The sequence below is a fragment of the Myxocyprinus asiaticus genome, chromosome 19 (assembly GCF_019703515.2).
Source record: "Myxocyprinus asiaticus isolate MX2 ecotype Aquarium Trade chromosome 19, UBuf_Myxa_2, whole genome shotgun sequence".
NCBI lineage: Eukaryota > Metazoa > Chordata > Actinopteri > Cypriniformes > Catostomidae > Myxocyprinus > Myxocyprinus asiaticus.
In genome coordinates this window covers 10,183,662-10,199,649 of record NC_059362.1, presented here as the reverse complement: position 1 = coordinate 10,199,649, position 15,988 = coordinate 10,183,662, and the positions used below count along the sequence as shown (strand labels likewise).

The 15,988-nt window shown below is 39.6% G+C and overlaps 1 protein-coding gene across 1 annotated transcript in view; it reads left to right on the top strand.

Moving 5' to 3' along the window:
* Positions 1-13,490, top strand: part of LOC127410321 (heparan sulfate glucosamine 3-O-sulfotransferase 5-like) — a 97,593-nt gene extending 84,103 nt beyond the window's left edge. The window contains exons 2-3 of the mRNA XM_051645522.1: positions 8,644-8,778; positions 12,226-13,490. Coding sequence (XP_051501482.1) covers positions 8,672-8,778; positions 12,226-13,159 — 1,041 coding nt within the window. The 5' untranslated portion in view covers positions 8,644-8,671 and the 3' untranslated portion in view covers positions 13,160-13,490. The remainder of the gene's footprint in view (positions 1-8,643; positions 8,779-12,225) is intronic.
* The last annotated feature ends 2,498 nt before the right edge of the window (positions 13,491-15,988 follow it).

The window sequence follows — 15,988 nt, the reverse complement described above, 5'->3', positions numbered from 1 at the left end:
AGCTCCTACTCTGAGGTAGGTACTTTTGGGGCGTAGAGGGACTGTGGGAGGTGCTGCAGCCTGTGATTGGTCAAAAACCTATGACACACAAATAGCTTTGAGAAACCCAAGGGGTCGGCAGCCGCCATTTGTAAACAAACTTTTAGCTGCAAGGGTAAGGATTAGGCTAGCTTCTCGATTACTACATCGAATTGTTGCTGGGATGATGGATATAAATAATCAGCTGTTTATCGAGAGTGGGTAATTGAACTCTATTATACACTAAACAGTCATGAAATCTAGTTTACATGAGGTAAGTATTGCATGCCTGTTACTGTGTGGTTAACTTGCATCAAGACTAAGTAAATGAGTGAGTATTTCAGTACAGTATTTATGTTGAGTCATAAAAGCCTATATTTTAAAAGACTGTGGTGATAAATAAGTTTATAGTGCATTTTCAACATGTTGTCCGCTGAGTTCAGCGTGTGCTGCGTTGTAGCGAGGCATCTTTCCTCTCACTTCAGCATCAGGATACAGCACTCTCGGCTCATGCGCCCAGTCTAAATCCGTAACCTGAAGACACAGGCTGGGTTTGAAAACTGGAATATGCTGCCTTCGGAGGCTGTATAATGAGACAGGATGAAAAAAGGTGGTTTTTAAACTGTTCAGGGACAAGTTTCCTTTAGAGTTCCATTCATCTTAAAAGATGGATGGATGGATGGATGGATGGATGACACTGGTGGCTAATTGTAAGGAGAGTCATGACAGTGACCTGAAACACCTGACCTTATCTCTCTATTGGTCGTTCTTCTTTCTGCTTCTTTCTGTGCTCTCTCTCCTGTTGGGTGATAAAATATCCATAGTGGAGTGATGAAAGGTGTGCTAAGCCAATCTTCAGGGTCATTGCCCTTTGGCTGGCTTCCTGTATGGCCTCAGTGTGCATGTGTGTTTGGCTGAAGTGAAGTAGCAGACATTATCAAGTGCCAGATACACAGCAGAATAAGGTTAACATCACACCACAACTATAGGAAAAGAGAGAGCGAGATAGAAAGATGGTGAGGAGAGAAAATAGCTAAATAAAGAGTGCTGAGCTGCACAGAAAAGATTGTAAGATTTGTTTCCTGATATTAGATTGCCCTGAACTGCTTCCTCAGGTGTTTCTCATGAGCTGTGCCTCTTTACCTAGCATTTATCTCTGATACATGCATTTACGTAAGACTCAGAATATAGCACACAAGTCATGTGGACTACTTTTATGGTAGTTTATTGGTGCTTGTTTTCATTTTGGATCTTAACAGACAGTAGGTGCCCCTTCCACCTTCATTACTAGAAAAGAGTGGTCATCAGGGTTGGGAAGTAAAGGAAAACATGTAACGGGATTACATATTTAAAATACAAAATATTAGTAACTGTTTTCCTGTAACATTAGGCAGGAAAACAGGAGCAAGATGAAGACGATGACAAGATGAATGTGAGAACCCAAGTGCAGTTATTTTATTGAATCCAGAGTGAAATCAAAACAGAATATAAAACAGAACCTAAATTTGACTATGAACAATGACTTGACTAGACTAGACTTGACTAATAGAAAGAACAATAACACAACGTTACACCAACACAATACTTGACAAAAGACAATGGCAAACATGAGGGCTCAAATACATGGACATAGACAACCAATGATGAGACTAAACTAATGAACATGATAACAAGACTAATAAACAGGAACCAATAATAAAACAGAACTGATAAGAAAACAAGACACATAAACATAAACCAATGAAAAGACAGGACTAATAAACATGGTGAAACAAGAGGGTCACATGACAAGGAAACCACATGACATGAAACAGGAACAGGAAGCATGACTAATTTCAAAATAAAAGGCATGAAAACAAAACATGAACAAAAACACATTTAAACGTGACATATCCTCCCCACAAGGGGCGGCTCCTGAAGCCCAAATATAAACAAAACTAACAATAGTTCAATAGGGAGCTGGGGAGGTGTGGTCCTTGAGGCATGGTTTGGTGAGACACGGTGTGGAGCATGGCCTGGCGAGACGGAAACCAGGGCGGAGCCAGTGACCAGAGAAGTGGCTCCAGGAAGGGAGCAGGTTCCGGCGGTTTGGGGGGTGACCACAGGGCAGGGACAGGGTCAGGAATCCTGAGAGGCAGCCACAGGGCAGGGACAGGAGGCCTGGGAGGTGGCCACAGGGCAGAGGGGACAGAGTTCTGGGCTGCGGCCGCTGGACAGGGTTCAGGAGGGAGCGGCTCAGAGGGCGGAGCTGTGGATGTCTCAAGGATTAGCTGCGACAGGGGAACAGTCTTAGTGGCTATGAGCACAGGCAGTGGCAGGGTAACATTCTCCATGGCCGTGAACACTGGCAGTGACAGTGGAACGACCTCTGTGGTCATGAGCACAGGCAGTGACTGGGGAACAACCTCCATGGTCATGAACACTGCTGTGGCAGTCTCTGAGGATGGAACCATGGTAGACTCAGGGGATGGAGCTGTGGCAGGCTCAGGGGTCATGGCAACATGGCATGACAGGATAGACGTGCTGACTTGACATGGTGGGGCCAGTGTGGTGACATGGCAAGGCGGGGCCGCTTGACTAGGCATGGCAGGCGTGGCGGCTTGGCTTGGCATGGCAGGTGGGACAGCATGGCATGATGAATCAGACGTGTCTACATGGCATGATGTAGATGATGTGGCAACATGGTAAGGCAGGGCCTCTTGACTAGGCATGGCAGACGTGGTAACATGGCATGACGTGGCAGTCATGGCAACATGGCATGACCAGGTAGGAATGGCAGGCGTGGCAACATGGCATGACATGGCAGACATGGCAACATGGCATGATGAGGCTTCGGGCGCTGGCTTGTCAACCGTGGCAGGCATGGGCATTGGCTCGCCGACCGTGGCAGGTGTGGGCATTGGCTCGCTGACCGTGGCGACTCAGATATGGCAGCCATTTTGGGATTGCTGAGTCCCTCATCAGCCACTCCCACAGTGAAAGACGAACCACTCAGCACCAGGGCATAGTCCATGAACTGAGCCAGAGTCCATTGAATTTTGCCTCCAGGCATCATGGAGCATAGAGGCTCATTTAAGACAATATGAAAACAGTCCTTGAGAGCGACATCATTGAAGTACATCCGGTCAAATAGCCCACAAAACTCCATAAATAATTCCTCAATGGAAAGACTCCCTTGACTTGAACGCAGTAGCTAACTGCTGGGTTCATTTTGTAGGTCAAGTATTCTGTAACGTTAGGCAGGAAAACTGAAGCAAGATGAAGATGAGGAGATGAATGTGAGAACCCAAGTGCAGTTATTTTATTGAATCCAAAGTGAAAACAAAACAGACTATAAAACAGAACCTAAACTTGACTTGACTATGAACAATGGCTTGACCGGACTAGACTAATAGAAAGAACAATAACACAACGTTACACCAACACAATACTTGACAAAAGACAATTCTTCTTCTTCCTTGGTGTTTTACGGCAGTTGGCATCCAAATTGTTGCATTACTGCCACCTACCGTCTTTCTCTAACTTAGTCCTTGTTAATTAGATTCATCCTTCCAGTCCAGTCCTCCTTAGGAAATTAATCAAATATTTCCTTCCTTGATCATTATTTTCACACTCTATTATAATTTTAATGTTGTACTCTCCTATGTCCTTTCTCCTTAGCTGTTCCTTCATCTCTTCCCTTTCTTGTGAATATCTCCTGCATGACATAAAATGTGTTTAACTGTCTCCTCCAGACATTCATTGCATAAACCTGTAGGATGTTTTCCTATGATAGTAGAGTTTTATTTAGCTTGCAATGACCTATCCTTAGTCTACTTATTTTAACTTGTTATTTCCTTTTATTTCCCCTCTCTCTTACCATACCTACTTTATTTTGAACCCTGTACAGATGTCTCCCTTTCTTTTCATGATCCCACTGATGTTGCCATTTTTCCATTATCTTTTTCCATACTAGATTCTTCCCTTCTGACTTTGATAACTTAATTTTGACATCAACGTGTCCCTTTTTTGTTGCCTCTTTTGCCAGTCCATCAGCTTTCTCATATCCCTGTATTCCCACATGTGCTCATGACCCACATGAATGTAATACTTCTCCCTAGTCTGCATATCCTCGAGTTAGTAAACAAAATGTCATACAATAATTCTTGATGATTTCGAGTTATTCCATACTTAATACTCATAAGGGCTGACACAGAGTCGCTACATATTAGAATGTTGCTATCCCTGGTCTGTTGAGTCCATTCTAATGCTATTAACATAGCATATAATTCAACTGTATATACATTTAAACTCTCAGATGTTCTTTTAACAAAAGACGATGGCAAACATGAGGGCTCAAATACATGGCCATGGATAACCACATGATATAGACAACCAATGACGAGACTAAACTAATGAACATGATAACAAGACTAATAAACAGGAACCAATAATAAAACAGAACTGATAATAAGATAACAAGATACATAAACATAAACCAATGAAAAGACAGGACTAATAAACATGGTGAAACGAGGGTCACATGACAAGGAAACCACATTTAAATGTGACAATTCCACTACAGTTACAATTTATATAATTGGTAATCAAAATACAGTTACATTCAAAAAGTATTTTGATTACTAAAGAGATTACTTTGCATTTTATTGTCATTTGGTCCATTTAATATTTAGTCTATTCAGTTGGACAACATCTATCCATATAAATGATGCGACCTAAAGAGCTGTTGAACAGCGGTGAAACACTTTCTTAAGATGTGTAACGTTCATATGAGCAGACTGAGAAGTAAGTTTGGAGCAGCAGAAATAGAAATAAACATTTATGAACATTTAGCTTTATGCTAAGCTAAAATGATATTTCTAGCCATTTTACATGCATGATCATATTTTTTATTTTTTATTTTTTTTTAATATATAAAGAAAATCCTTTGATATTAGGGCATAAATCTTATTCTTGATGAGAATTTTTTCGTAAAAATATCTAAAAATCTGTAAAACAATTTGTTTTCTTGTTTTATCTTGTTTTAGAATCAACACTGCATACAATATTAAGGCTTTTTTCAGAGAATGCATTTTTAACATGTGTATTTTGTCCAGCTGTACTGGCAGATTGTTATTTAAAGTCAAAACAAGTGAAAAAATCTACCAGTGCTAGTGAACCATTTGCCTCATAAATCATCCTGAAATTGCATTCCCACTTTGCATTATGGTCACAGTCAGTCGTGAGCAGTCATCCAGCACTTCCTGCCATATTAGCTGTTCAATTTATAGAAATGTTAAATATTTTAATGCATTTCTTTCGGTAATTATTGTGGATTTAGTTCTTGTCATTCCCTTCAACAAGGTCTAGACAAGCTGCGGGCGACAAGCAAACGTCAAGACATTTTTTTGTGACCCGCATGATGTTGTCATCATTGAGAACCTCAATTGCAATAATTACAAAACTGTCTTCTTACCATGTTAATAAGAAACAGAGCTAGGCTGTATGATAGCATATACAATGTGACCGTAAGCGTGTCAACGGATAGGCAACACAACAAAACCTGATCGCTTTCACCATAATCAGCAATGCTGTCAACACTGCAAGCATGGTGCTTCATTGATTTTAATAGGAGTGATGGGTTTTGTTGTGTTGTGCTGCTTACTTGAAGTGTCCATTAGGGGTAAGATGCACTTTTTGATTTGTGTTCTGTTTACATGACAAAACACATTAACCCCTACACTGTACAATCCATATCTTATGTACCGTTACCCTATAACAATGTTCCATACCTACCCTTTGTAAATGTTCCTTACATACCATATAGCCATCTCTATAGACCATATCTTACTCCTTTTCGAGCACCCATCAGTAGATACTGTACACTGGATAATTTAATTCTCCTTGTACTTAGAGCTCTCTCTCTCTCTCTCTCTCTCTCTCTCTCTCTCTCTCTCTCTTACATACACACACACACACACACACACACTTGCCTGTAATATGGGATATTGGCTTTCCTGTATTGTATCAAGAAAGATATTAACCATCTGCTGTGGCTTTTATAAGGATTCATACAGATATTAAAAATCAGGGGAGCCTTGGCCTCTTAACCCAACCTCAGGGTAGTCTTTGTGTGTCATTTGTCCACTCTTGATATTACATGGTGTGTGTTTGTGTGTGTGTGTACATCAATGTAATTCAAGAGTTAAAAATAGTAACGTCTGTCTTGAAATGCTTTTTAGACCATTCATATTCATTACCTCTTCAGCATGCCAGCAGTATTTGAATATTCAGTATGCACTTCTCGAATCTAATCAATTGTCTAGGAACTCTATCAGCAGTCATCGTTCATTTTTAGATCTTGCAAAAATCAAACTGAATCAAGTACACTCTAAAAATTGAATGTCAGCTCAGGCATTCTAAATACAAACACACAGCGCCACCTCCTGGGAAGAGAGAAACATTCTTGTAGAAAAGTGTTGTGTGTCATGGGTGTAAAGTCATAATGTAGAGACAATGGTAAGGCTTTTTTATTTTTTCACTGAAAAAGTCACACTGAAATGTGTGACGAAAGATCTTAAAAGGATCGTTCAACAAAAGAAAGAAATAAAATGTTGTCATCATTTACTCACCATGTCATGTCAACATAAAGGGAGAATTTTTAAAAATATTTACACACTTTCCATGCAATGATAGTTCATAAAGAACATGGCTGCCAAGCTCAAACACATTAAAGGTACCATAAAAGTAGTCCATATGACTCTTTTGCTATTTTCCAAGTCAGACCAAATTTTAATATGCATATTTAAAATGGCACGTCAAGTTTAGTTATATATGAGAAAAATATAAGATAAAATCTGCATCAATGAGATCAAACCTGGTGTAATGCGATAATTTTCTATTTTGAATGCAAACAGAAATGAGATTTCAGAGCTTCGACAGAGAAGATTATCAGTCAATAACCAGTGTTGGGTAAGTTACTCAAAAATAGTAATATACTACACATTACTAATTACTTCTCTAAAATTGTAATCAGGTTACTGATTTCTTCATGGAAAAAGCAAGAACATTACAAATCAATTTACTTTAAAATTAACTAAGCGAATTTAAAATAATGTCTATATTTCCTACTTGTTCATTATCGCTGTCCCTTCAGCTATCATATATCTATCAACTACATAAATATTATTATTTTTTAAATATATGTAACCCAAGTATAATGCACTTAAAGGTAATTAACTTGATTGAAAGGCAGTAACTGTAGGATTTCTAAGGAACAAATGCACTAAAGTACACATAAGTGTACATTAGTTTTAACAGCGTGGCATTTCGCGATAAATCGCTGAAATTTAAAAAATGGCAGATCGGATGAAAATATAGACTAATGTTTTGACTCAAACATGTTTCAATGTAAAAACTTAATTAGGTTTCTTACCAGATGTATGTTTGTTGCCATTTCTCCCAAAGACAAACTCCGCTGTGGTCAGCGCCATGTTGTTTGGTCACATGACTGAGATCAGTCAGTTTAAATGAATTTAAATTATACATTGCAGATAGCGAAGCCAAAATACAAAGTCCACGCATGTGTACGCGGGATTGCACGAGGTTAATGATACATTTATGGATGTGACAAATGTGGTCACTATGAACTGTCATCGTCTGGAGAAGAGATTAATTGAAGAAGATTCTTTAGAATGTATACTTTTTGTGTAAATAATGGCAATTTTTATTTTTGAGTGAACCTTTCCTTTAATCTGAATTTCTCCTTGCAACTAAAATACAAAGGAATCTGGGAACAGCTTTATGAACCCCCACCCACCATATTTAATTGGTTGTTGATAAATGAAGAGTTTTCAATGGCCATTTCTCAAAATTGTATCTTTTGTCCCCCCAATATTTAATATTTACTTCCTTGCCTTCAGGCACATAACAAACAATTGTTCATCATACAGTCGGTTCTATCAATTTGTCTGCTGACATGCATGTGTGAATGAATGTGCTCATTCACATGTGTGTGTGTGTCTGTGTGTGTGTGTGTGTGGGCGGGTCTGGTTGGTTTACGAGGACTTTTGTTAAGGTTACAAACTGGTAATTACAAGGGTATTATGCTATAAATGTGGTTTATGAAAAAATTTCTAGTGTCCCCATAATTAAAATCACTTAAAAAACATACTAAACAATTTATATTATATATATATATATATATATATATATAAGACTGCAGTAAGTTTTTTATGAGGGTTAGGTTTAGGGTTAGGGGATAGAATCTATAGTTCGTACAGTATAAAAATCATTATGTCTATGGAGAGTCCTCATAAGGAAGCCGCACCAACGTGTGTGTGTGTGTGTGTGTGTGTATGTGTCGGTCTGTCTGTCTGTCTGTGGAGTGACTGTCTTCTGTAATGGCACTGCAGCACTTTTCTGGCTTAATGACTTGTAAGAGATGATTTAGTGTGTGTTAAAAAACATTTGGCTCCCTCCCAGGTGCTGAGTTGATTAGTGTTGTACTGCATGTGTAAGTGTGTGTGTTTATAAACTGAGAAAGATGCAGACTTTAGTTTGATGGAAGCAGGCTATGAATCAATGTGTAAATGAGAGGATGTGTGTTGATTAATCATGTTTATATATGTGTGTGTCTCTGTACAGGCTGAGGAAGACTGTTTGATGGAGGGCGATGCTTCTTTCACAGCAGCAGTGGCTGAGGCAGAGGCTCTTTGTGCTGGGTAGTCTGGCCCTTGGGAGCCTCCTCTATCTGGTTGCCAGAGTGGGCACTTTAAATCGGTATCGTAGCATCTATTTACAAAGAAACTCAAGTCCCATCTATACAGTGGGCATTAAGACAACATTGTGTACTTAAGCTTACATAATAGGAACAAAAATAGAATAAAATTATAAGAATATAAAAATAAAGTTATAATCATGGAGTAACTAATGCTGCTTTCACATAATTTCAGAATGTCAGCTGTCCCTTGATTTTATGACACTGGTGTTATCAATGTTAAAATCTTGTATTTTGAAAATACAAAAAGTTGCGGAAAAGAACTTCCAAGGTCAATGTTCAGAGGAAGAAGAGGCTACTCAAATGTGCATATAGGGATTTTCCCACCATTTTAACTGTATTTTTTCCACGTGGTTCATTTAAATATGTCTCTGGTGTTACATTGTTTAATGTTCACATGAAAGACTTTTATTGAAAAAAAAATAAATAATCTATTTAATGGTATGATTTATTGATTTTAGTCTGATCAGTGGTGTGGTGGAACTAATCTTTTCGGATAATTTGTCACTGGTGCTGTTGTCACTGGTGTTACAACCCTTGCTTCATTCGTGAGACAAAATTAAATAATAAATTAAAAAACAACAGTCAAGTTGTCCTTTATGATTAAAAATAATGTCAAAAAACGTTTACCCTCAGCTTTTGTGTGTGAAAACAGAACCGAAATTCCGAAATCAAAATATCTTGAGAATGACCCTTCTATGGCAATGCTCAGAAAAATATTTAATCAAATAGACTTATGTGTAAATTACCTTTAACTGCTGAGACCACTGTCATTTTGGCTCTTTTTACATGACGTCATGACTGAGTTTACAACTTTACTGTTCTATAAAGACGGTTTTTAAAAGTCGGAATCTCTTAGGGGTCATGAAATTCTCTTTTTTTGTATATAGTTTTATTATCTTCCCTGAGGTACCCTGATAATGCCAGGAATTTTTGCCTTAAAACAGTCATGATTTAGTAATACATGATCATTTTCCACCCTGTCATTGGCCCTACAGGTGCATCTCAATAAATTAGAATGTCGTGGAAAAGTGCATTTATTTCAGTAATTCAACTCAAACTGTGAAACTCGTGTATTAAATAAATTCAATGCACACAGACTGAAGTAGTTTAAGTCTTTGGTTCTTTTAATTGTGATGATTTTGGCTCACATTTAACAAAAACCCACCAATTCACTATCTCAAAAAATTAGAATATTTTGACATGCCAATCAGCTAATCAACTCAAAACACCTGCAAAGGTTTCCTGAGCCTTCAAAATGGTCTCTCAGTTTGGTTCACTAGGCTACACAATCATGGGGAAGACTGCTGATCTGACAGTTGTCCAGAAGACAATCATTGACACCCTTCACAAGGAGGGTAAGCCACAAACATTCATTGCCAAAGAAGCTGGCTGTTCACAGAGTGCTATATCCAAGCATGTTAACAGAAAGTTGAGTGGAAGGAAAAAGTGTGGAAGAAAAAGATGCACAACCAACCGAGAGAACCGCAGCCTTATGATTGTCAAGCAAAATCGATTCAAGAATTTGGGTGAAATTCACAAGGAATGGACTGAGGCTGGGGTCAAGGCATCAAGAGCCACCACACACAGACGTGTCAAGGAATTTGGCTACAGTTGTTGTATTCCTCTTGTTAAGCCACTCCTAAACCACAAACAACGTCAGAGGTGTCTTACCTGGGCTAAGGAGAAGAAGAACTGGACTGTTGCCCAGTGTTCCAAAGTCCTCTTTTCAGATGAGAGCAAGTTTTGTATTTCATTTGGAAACCAAGGTCCTAGAGTCTGGAGGAAGGGTGGAGAAGCTCATAGCCCAAGTTGCTTGAAGTTTAGTGTTAAGTTTCCACAGTCTGTGATGATTTGGGATGCAATGTCATCTGCTGGTGTTGGTCCATTGTGTTTTTTGAAAACCAAAGTCACTGCACCCGTTTACCAAGAAATTTTGGAGCACTTCATGCTTCCTTCTGCTGACCAGCTTTTTAAAGATGCTGATTTCATTTTCCAGCAGGATTTGGCACCTGCCCACACTGCCAAAAGCACCAAAAGTTGGTTAAATGACCATGGTGTTGGTGTGCTTGACTGGCCAGCAAACTCACTAGACCTGAACCCCATAGAGAATCTATGGGGTATTGTCAAGAGGAAAATGAGAAACAAGAGACCAAAAAATGCAGATGAGCTGAAGGCCACTGTCAAAGAAACCTGGGCTTCCATACCACCTCAGCAGTGCCACAAACTGATCACCTCCATGCCACGCCAAATTGAGGCAGTAATTAAAGCAAAAGGAGCCCCTACCAAGTATTGAGTACATATACAGTAAATGAACATACTTTCCAGAAGGCCAACAATTCACTAAAAATGTTTTTTTTTTATTGGTCTTATGATGTATTCTAATTTTTTGAGATAGCGAATTGGTGGGTTTTTGTTAAATGTGAGCCAAAATCATCACAATTAAAAGAACCAAAGACTTAAACTACTTCAGTCTGTGTGCATTGAATTTATTTAATACACGAGTTTCACAATTTGAGTTGAATTACTGAAATAAATGAACTTTTCCACGACATTCTAATTTATTGAGATGCACCTGTATGTCTGAAACACTCGGTTTTGGCATAAGCACCTCCTTAAAACTTCCACATAAACGCCCACTGTTCTGATTGGCTAACATTGTGCAGAACCTCAAATTCAGCCACGTTTGAAACGCAATCTGAAGAGAATGAACAAGCTCTACAACATTATAAAACAAAATTTCAGGGGTTACACATAATAATGATACACATCCAACACATTGCATCTGAATATATTAAACTGTTCATCTCAAGCAAAAATGTTAACACTCACACACTGTCTACACTGGACTATCTAACAGTCATGACATTTGAAATATTCATGAATGGAACTGTTTACTTACTGTTTTGCATCAGGTCCAAGTGTTTTTAACTGCCCCATCCTTCAATTACAGTTCCTTTGCAAAGCTTGAATCATTTTATGATTGGTTCACAAGCAATCCATGCTGATAGACGCAAAAACGTGCAATCCACGCTGAAATACCCTAAAGACACATCCTCAGGACATAGTCCAAAACACAGTGTAAACTAGACGCACACACATACAGTTTCCAGTATCATCCATCACTGAAATGCACATCGCCGGAAACGCATCTAAACAGTCAGTGATGAGAGAATTTTCATTTTTGGGTGAACTATGTCTTTAAGTAGCTTCAATGTAGTTACCTACTTTTTAAAAGGGAAGCTTGAGTGTTACAATTTTAACCTATGTGTAGCTTGTAGTTTCAGAGTAGTTTCCCCAACACACTGGAATCATTTTTAATGACTAATTTACTTTCAAGTATTATTAATAATATATCAATATCATGTATTTCTTCATCCATTTTTTAGTCTATTAATTTATTTACTAAGTGGTTATTTATGGCCATTGTCTACACTCCTTCATTGCAGGCTGCAGCCGGTCTGCCCCATTGATAGCAGACTGCTCCCTGCTAGCATGCCAGGACAGATTTCTTTACAAACGCTGCAGCACAAGCAAGCTCTTCGACACGAGCTGCGCAGGACCAACAGCACAAGGGAGCAGCTGCGCATGCACCATCTTGTTCAGCAGTTGCCCAGAGCCATCATCATCGGGGTGAGGAAAGGCGGCACACGTGCTCTGCTGGAGATGCTCAATCTTCACCCTGCTGTTGTCAAGGCATCCCAGGAGATCCACTTTTTTGACAATGACAAGAACTATGCCCGTGGCATTGACTGGTACCGCGAAAAGATGCCTTTCTCCTTTCCTCATCAAATCACTATTGAGAAGAGTCCTGCGTACTTCATCACAGAGGAGGTACCAGAGAGGATCTTTAAGATGAATTCCTCCATTAAACTTCTTGTGATCGTTCGTGAGCCCACTACTCGAGCTGTTTCTGACTACACACAGGTCCTAGAGGGGAAGGAGCGCAAGAACAAAACGTACCACAAGTTTGAGGAACTCGCAATTGATGCCAACACTTTTGAGGTGAACACAAAGTACAAGGCTGTACGGACAAGCATCTACACCAAGCACCTAGAACGCTGGTTAAAGTTCTTTCCGGTGGAGCAGTTTCACATAGTTGATGGAGACCGCCTGATCACAGACCCATTGCCAGAAATAAAGCTGGTGGAGCATTTCTTGAACCTTCCCTCACGGGTCAGCCAGTATAATCTGTACTTTAACACCACACGTGGATTCTTCTGCCTGCGTTTCAACTTTATGTTCAGCAAGTGCCTGGCAGGCAGTAAGGGCCGGATCCATCCAGATGTGGACCTCTCGGTCAAGGAAAAACTGTGGCGCTTTTTCCATCCATTTAACCAGAAGTTTTACCAGATCATTGGCAGGACATTCAGCTGGCCCTGAGGATTTCGATAGCACTTGACTTGCAGAGACTTCTGAAGCAGCAGTATTTTTATGTTTCTTCTGGAAATGTGACCAAACATGTCAAAGATCTGTAATTTAAACTGAAAGGAAATCTGTTTTGAGAGTAATTTCAACTCAAATCAATATTTCATGTCATTTTGGAAGTAGCTGTGTAATAAGAAGGATAATGTACAGTCAGTCAGTCATTATTGCAAAATAAACCCATTTAGGATGATACAAGACCCACAAATCCTAATAACCCCCTGCTGGATTCTTTAAACCCTATCTTTAACCTTTAATGTGTTTCTGTGCCTTGACAGAAAGTTTTGGATGTGGATGTACTGCATAAGCTCTGTGATATGTTAATGTGATAGATATACAGTATGTTAATGATTACTTTGCTGGACTGCGCATAATTAGTGTCTGAGTGTTTTGAAACCCCCCAAATAAAACATAACATCTTTGAAAGCTTTGAAAAATCGTTGTTCTGTTGTGTATTTTTAGTTTTTCTAAAATTCATGAAGTAATATTTTTCAATTTGTCGTTCTATGTTTGCAAGTTACCCTTTCAATGTCACAGTAATCAGATCAGATAATTACAGAATCTTTGATTTGTATAAGCCTGAAGGATTTATCAGGGGCGTCTGCAGGATTTAATCTGAGGGTACATACAGAAATCTGCCTAATAAACCTTTTATCCAGGGGGGTCCGGGTGCATGCTTCCCCGGGAGATTTTTTGTGCGTTCAAAAAACAACACCAAAGCATTTAATTCGGGTGAATTTGAGCCTTTTGTTTCAGTTGATTGTAGGCAAGTTTCCACTGTATTCAGCGCTGTTTGTTCTCTGTATTCGTAAATATCCCGATACTGTTTTAATGTGTGAAAAACCGCTCTAAATGATTCAGTGATAGTGTGCTCTGAACGAATTGTACTGAATCACAAATCGATTCAGACCGTTTTGCAAGAATGTTTGGCCAATTCACTGAAAAGAACTGACTCAAAAGAATTATTAATTCGCAAATTGGGCATTGCTAGTTCTTTTAAACAGCCAACAGAAATACGGGACACACTTCATGATTGGTGAAATATTCTGAGAGTAAATATTTCTCAGATCAGAACGAGCACAGTGCATACGGCCGTACAGCTGCAGGCGCCACTGGGATTTATCAAAACCAGTGTTTCCCAACCCTGTTCCTGTGTACCATAAAACTGCATATTTTGGATGACTTTGCCCCAATTTACATATTTGCACTATGCCCTTAATATATGCACTTTGCTGGTGAAGTCTATGCTTTTGGGTCAGCAGTTAGATGGTATGCCAGTATTTGGGACAAACTACCACATCATACAATTGCGTTTTAATACCTCAGAGCCCATGTCATGTACCATTTGCGTTTGCATTTAAACATTAGCATCTAGCTAAATTCATTACCTTTATCATTATTAATTTAATGAATAGTTAAGTAATGAATTAAATCAGGTGTGTTAGGTAATTGAGGTGTCCAAAATGTGCTGTGCTTGGGTACGACAGAAACAGAGTTGGGAAACCCTGCAATAAACAAGTGAAATGCTAATGCTAAAAGGTGCTGTTTTCCATGATCATCGTGCTGTTTCACAATTCAAGCAGCTTTATTGTGATGTTATAGTTCATCATCTGCATAAACACGCTGCCTGTATCTGTGGGTTTTGAAAAGTGATCAATAATTCATGTTCACCTCAGAATTTAAGTATTTCTAGTTACTTCTGAATAATGTTTTCAACAGAACCGTCTTAGTGTTTGAAATGGGGTTTGCTAACTGTTGACAATTTGTTGTTTTAAATGTACAGTGCCCAGCCTGTTGAGTGTTTATTCAATTTTCAGTGAGATATGGTAGCCTATATCTTTTATTAAAATACTGTTTACAAAATTTGAAACCATTTAAATTATATAATCAATTTACTAAATACTGTCCATAATCTTTGGTTCCTTTTTGTTTTTTTCACTGTTGTTGTTGTTTTGTTTTGTTTTGTTTTTCTTGGAGCAAAATGCCATTTATTTCATTTATATTCCAAGTCTAAAACAAAAAAATACGTAGCACATTTAACTATTTAAATACTGACATCCTGTGTCTTCCTGTGTCAGAAATATTACAGTAAACTAACATTAAAACAGTTTTACTCTTAATTAGCATTACCCAGGAATCATCCCCTGGAGGAGTACGTAGAGGACTTTTGCGCTCTGGCCAACCAGGTGGATTTTAATGTGGTCGCCCTCAAGGACATTTTTAGGGTGGGGTTAAGTGAGCCGATCTCCTCCTTGATGCCTGGTGGTCGCAGTTCTCTCAGCCTGGCTCAATATATCGACCTCGCCCTACAGATCATTGGTTCCACGTTCACTGTGGGGGAGGCGGATGCCGAGCCAGAGTTCCACGACATGGCCGCCGCCGAGCCAGAGTTCCACGTCATGATCGCTGAGCTAGCGCCATCTTTTGCTCCATGCCACGTCACAGCAACGCCTCAGCCTGCTCCATGCCACGTCACAGCAACGCCTCAGCCTGCTCCATGCCACGTCACAGCCACACCTGAGCAGTTGGACCTGGAGATGGTTCCCACCCTTATACCCTCCCTTAGTTCTCCTGAGCAGGCAAGGGGAACTTTTGGCCCTCCGACCCCGCCTGGACCCTCCGAGCCCTGGACTTCGCCTTGGCCTGTCGGTCCCTCGACATTGCCTCAGCTCTGCGTTCCATCGGCTCCACTGTGGTCCTTCAGCCTGTTGGCTTTGCCGGGGTCCCTCGTCTCTCCGGCTCCTCCTTGGTCTGTCGGTCACCTGGCTCCGCTTTGGCTCTCCGATC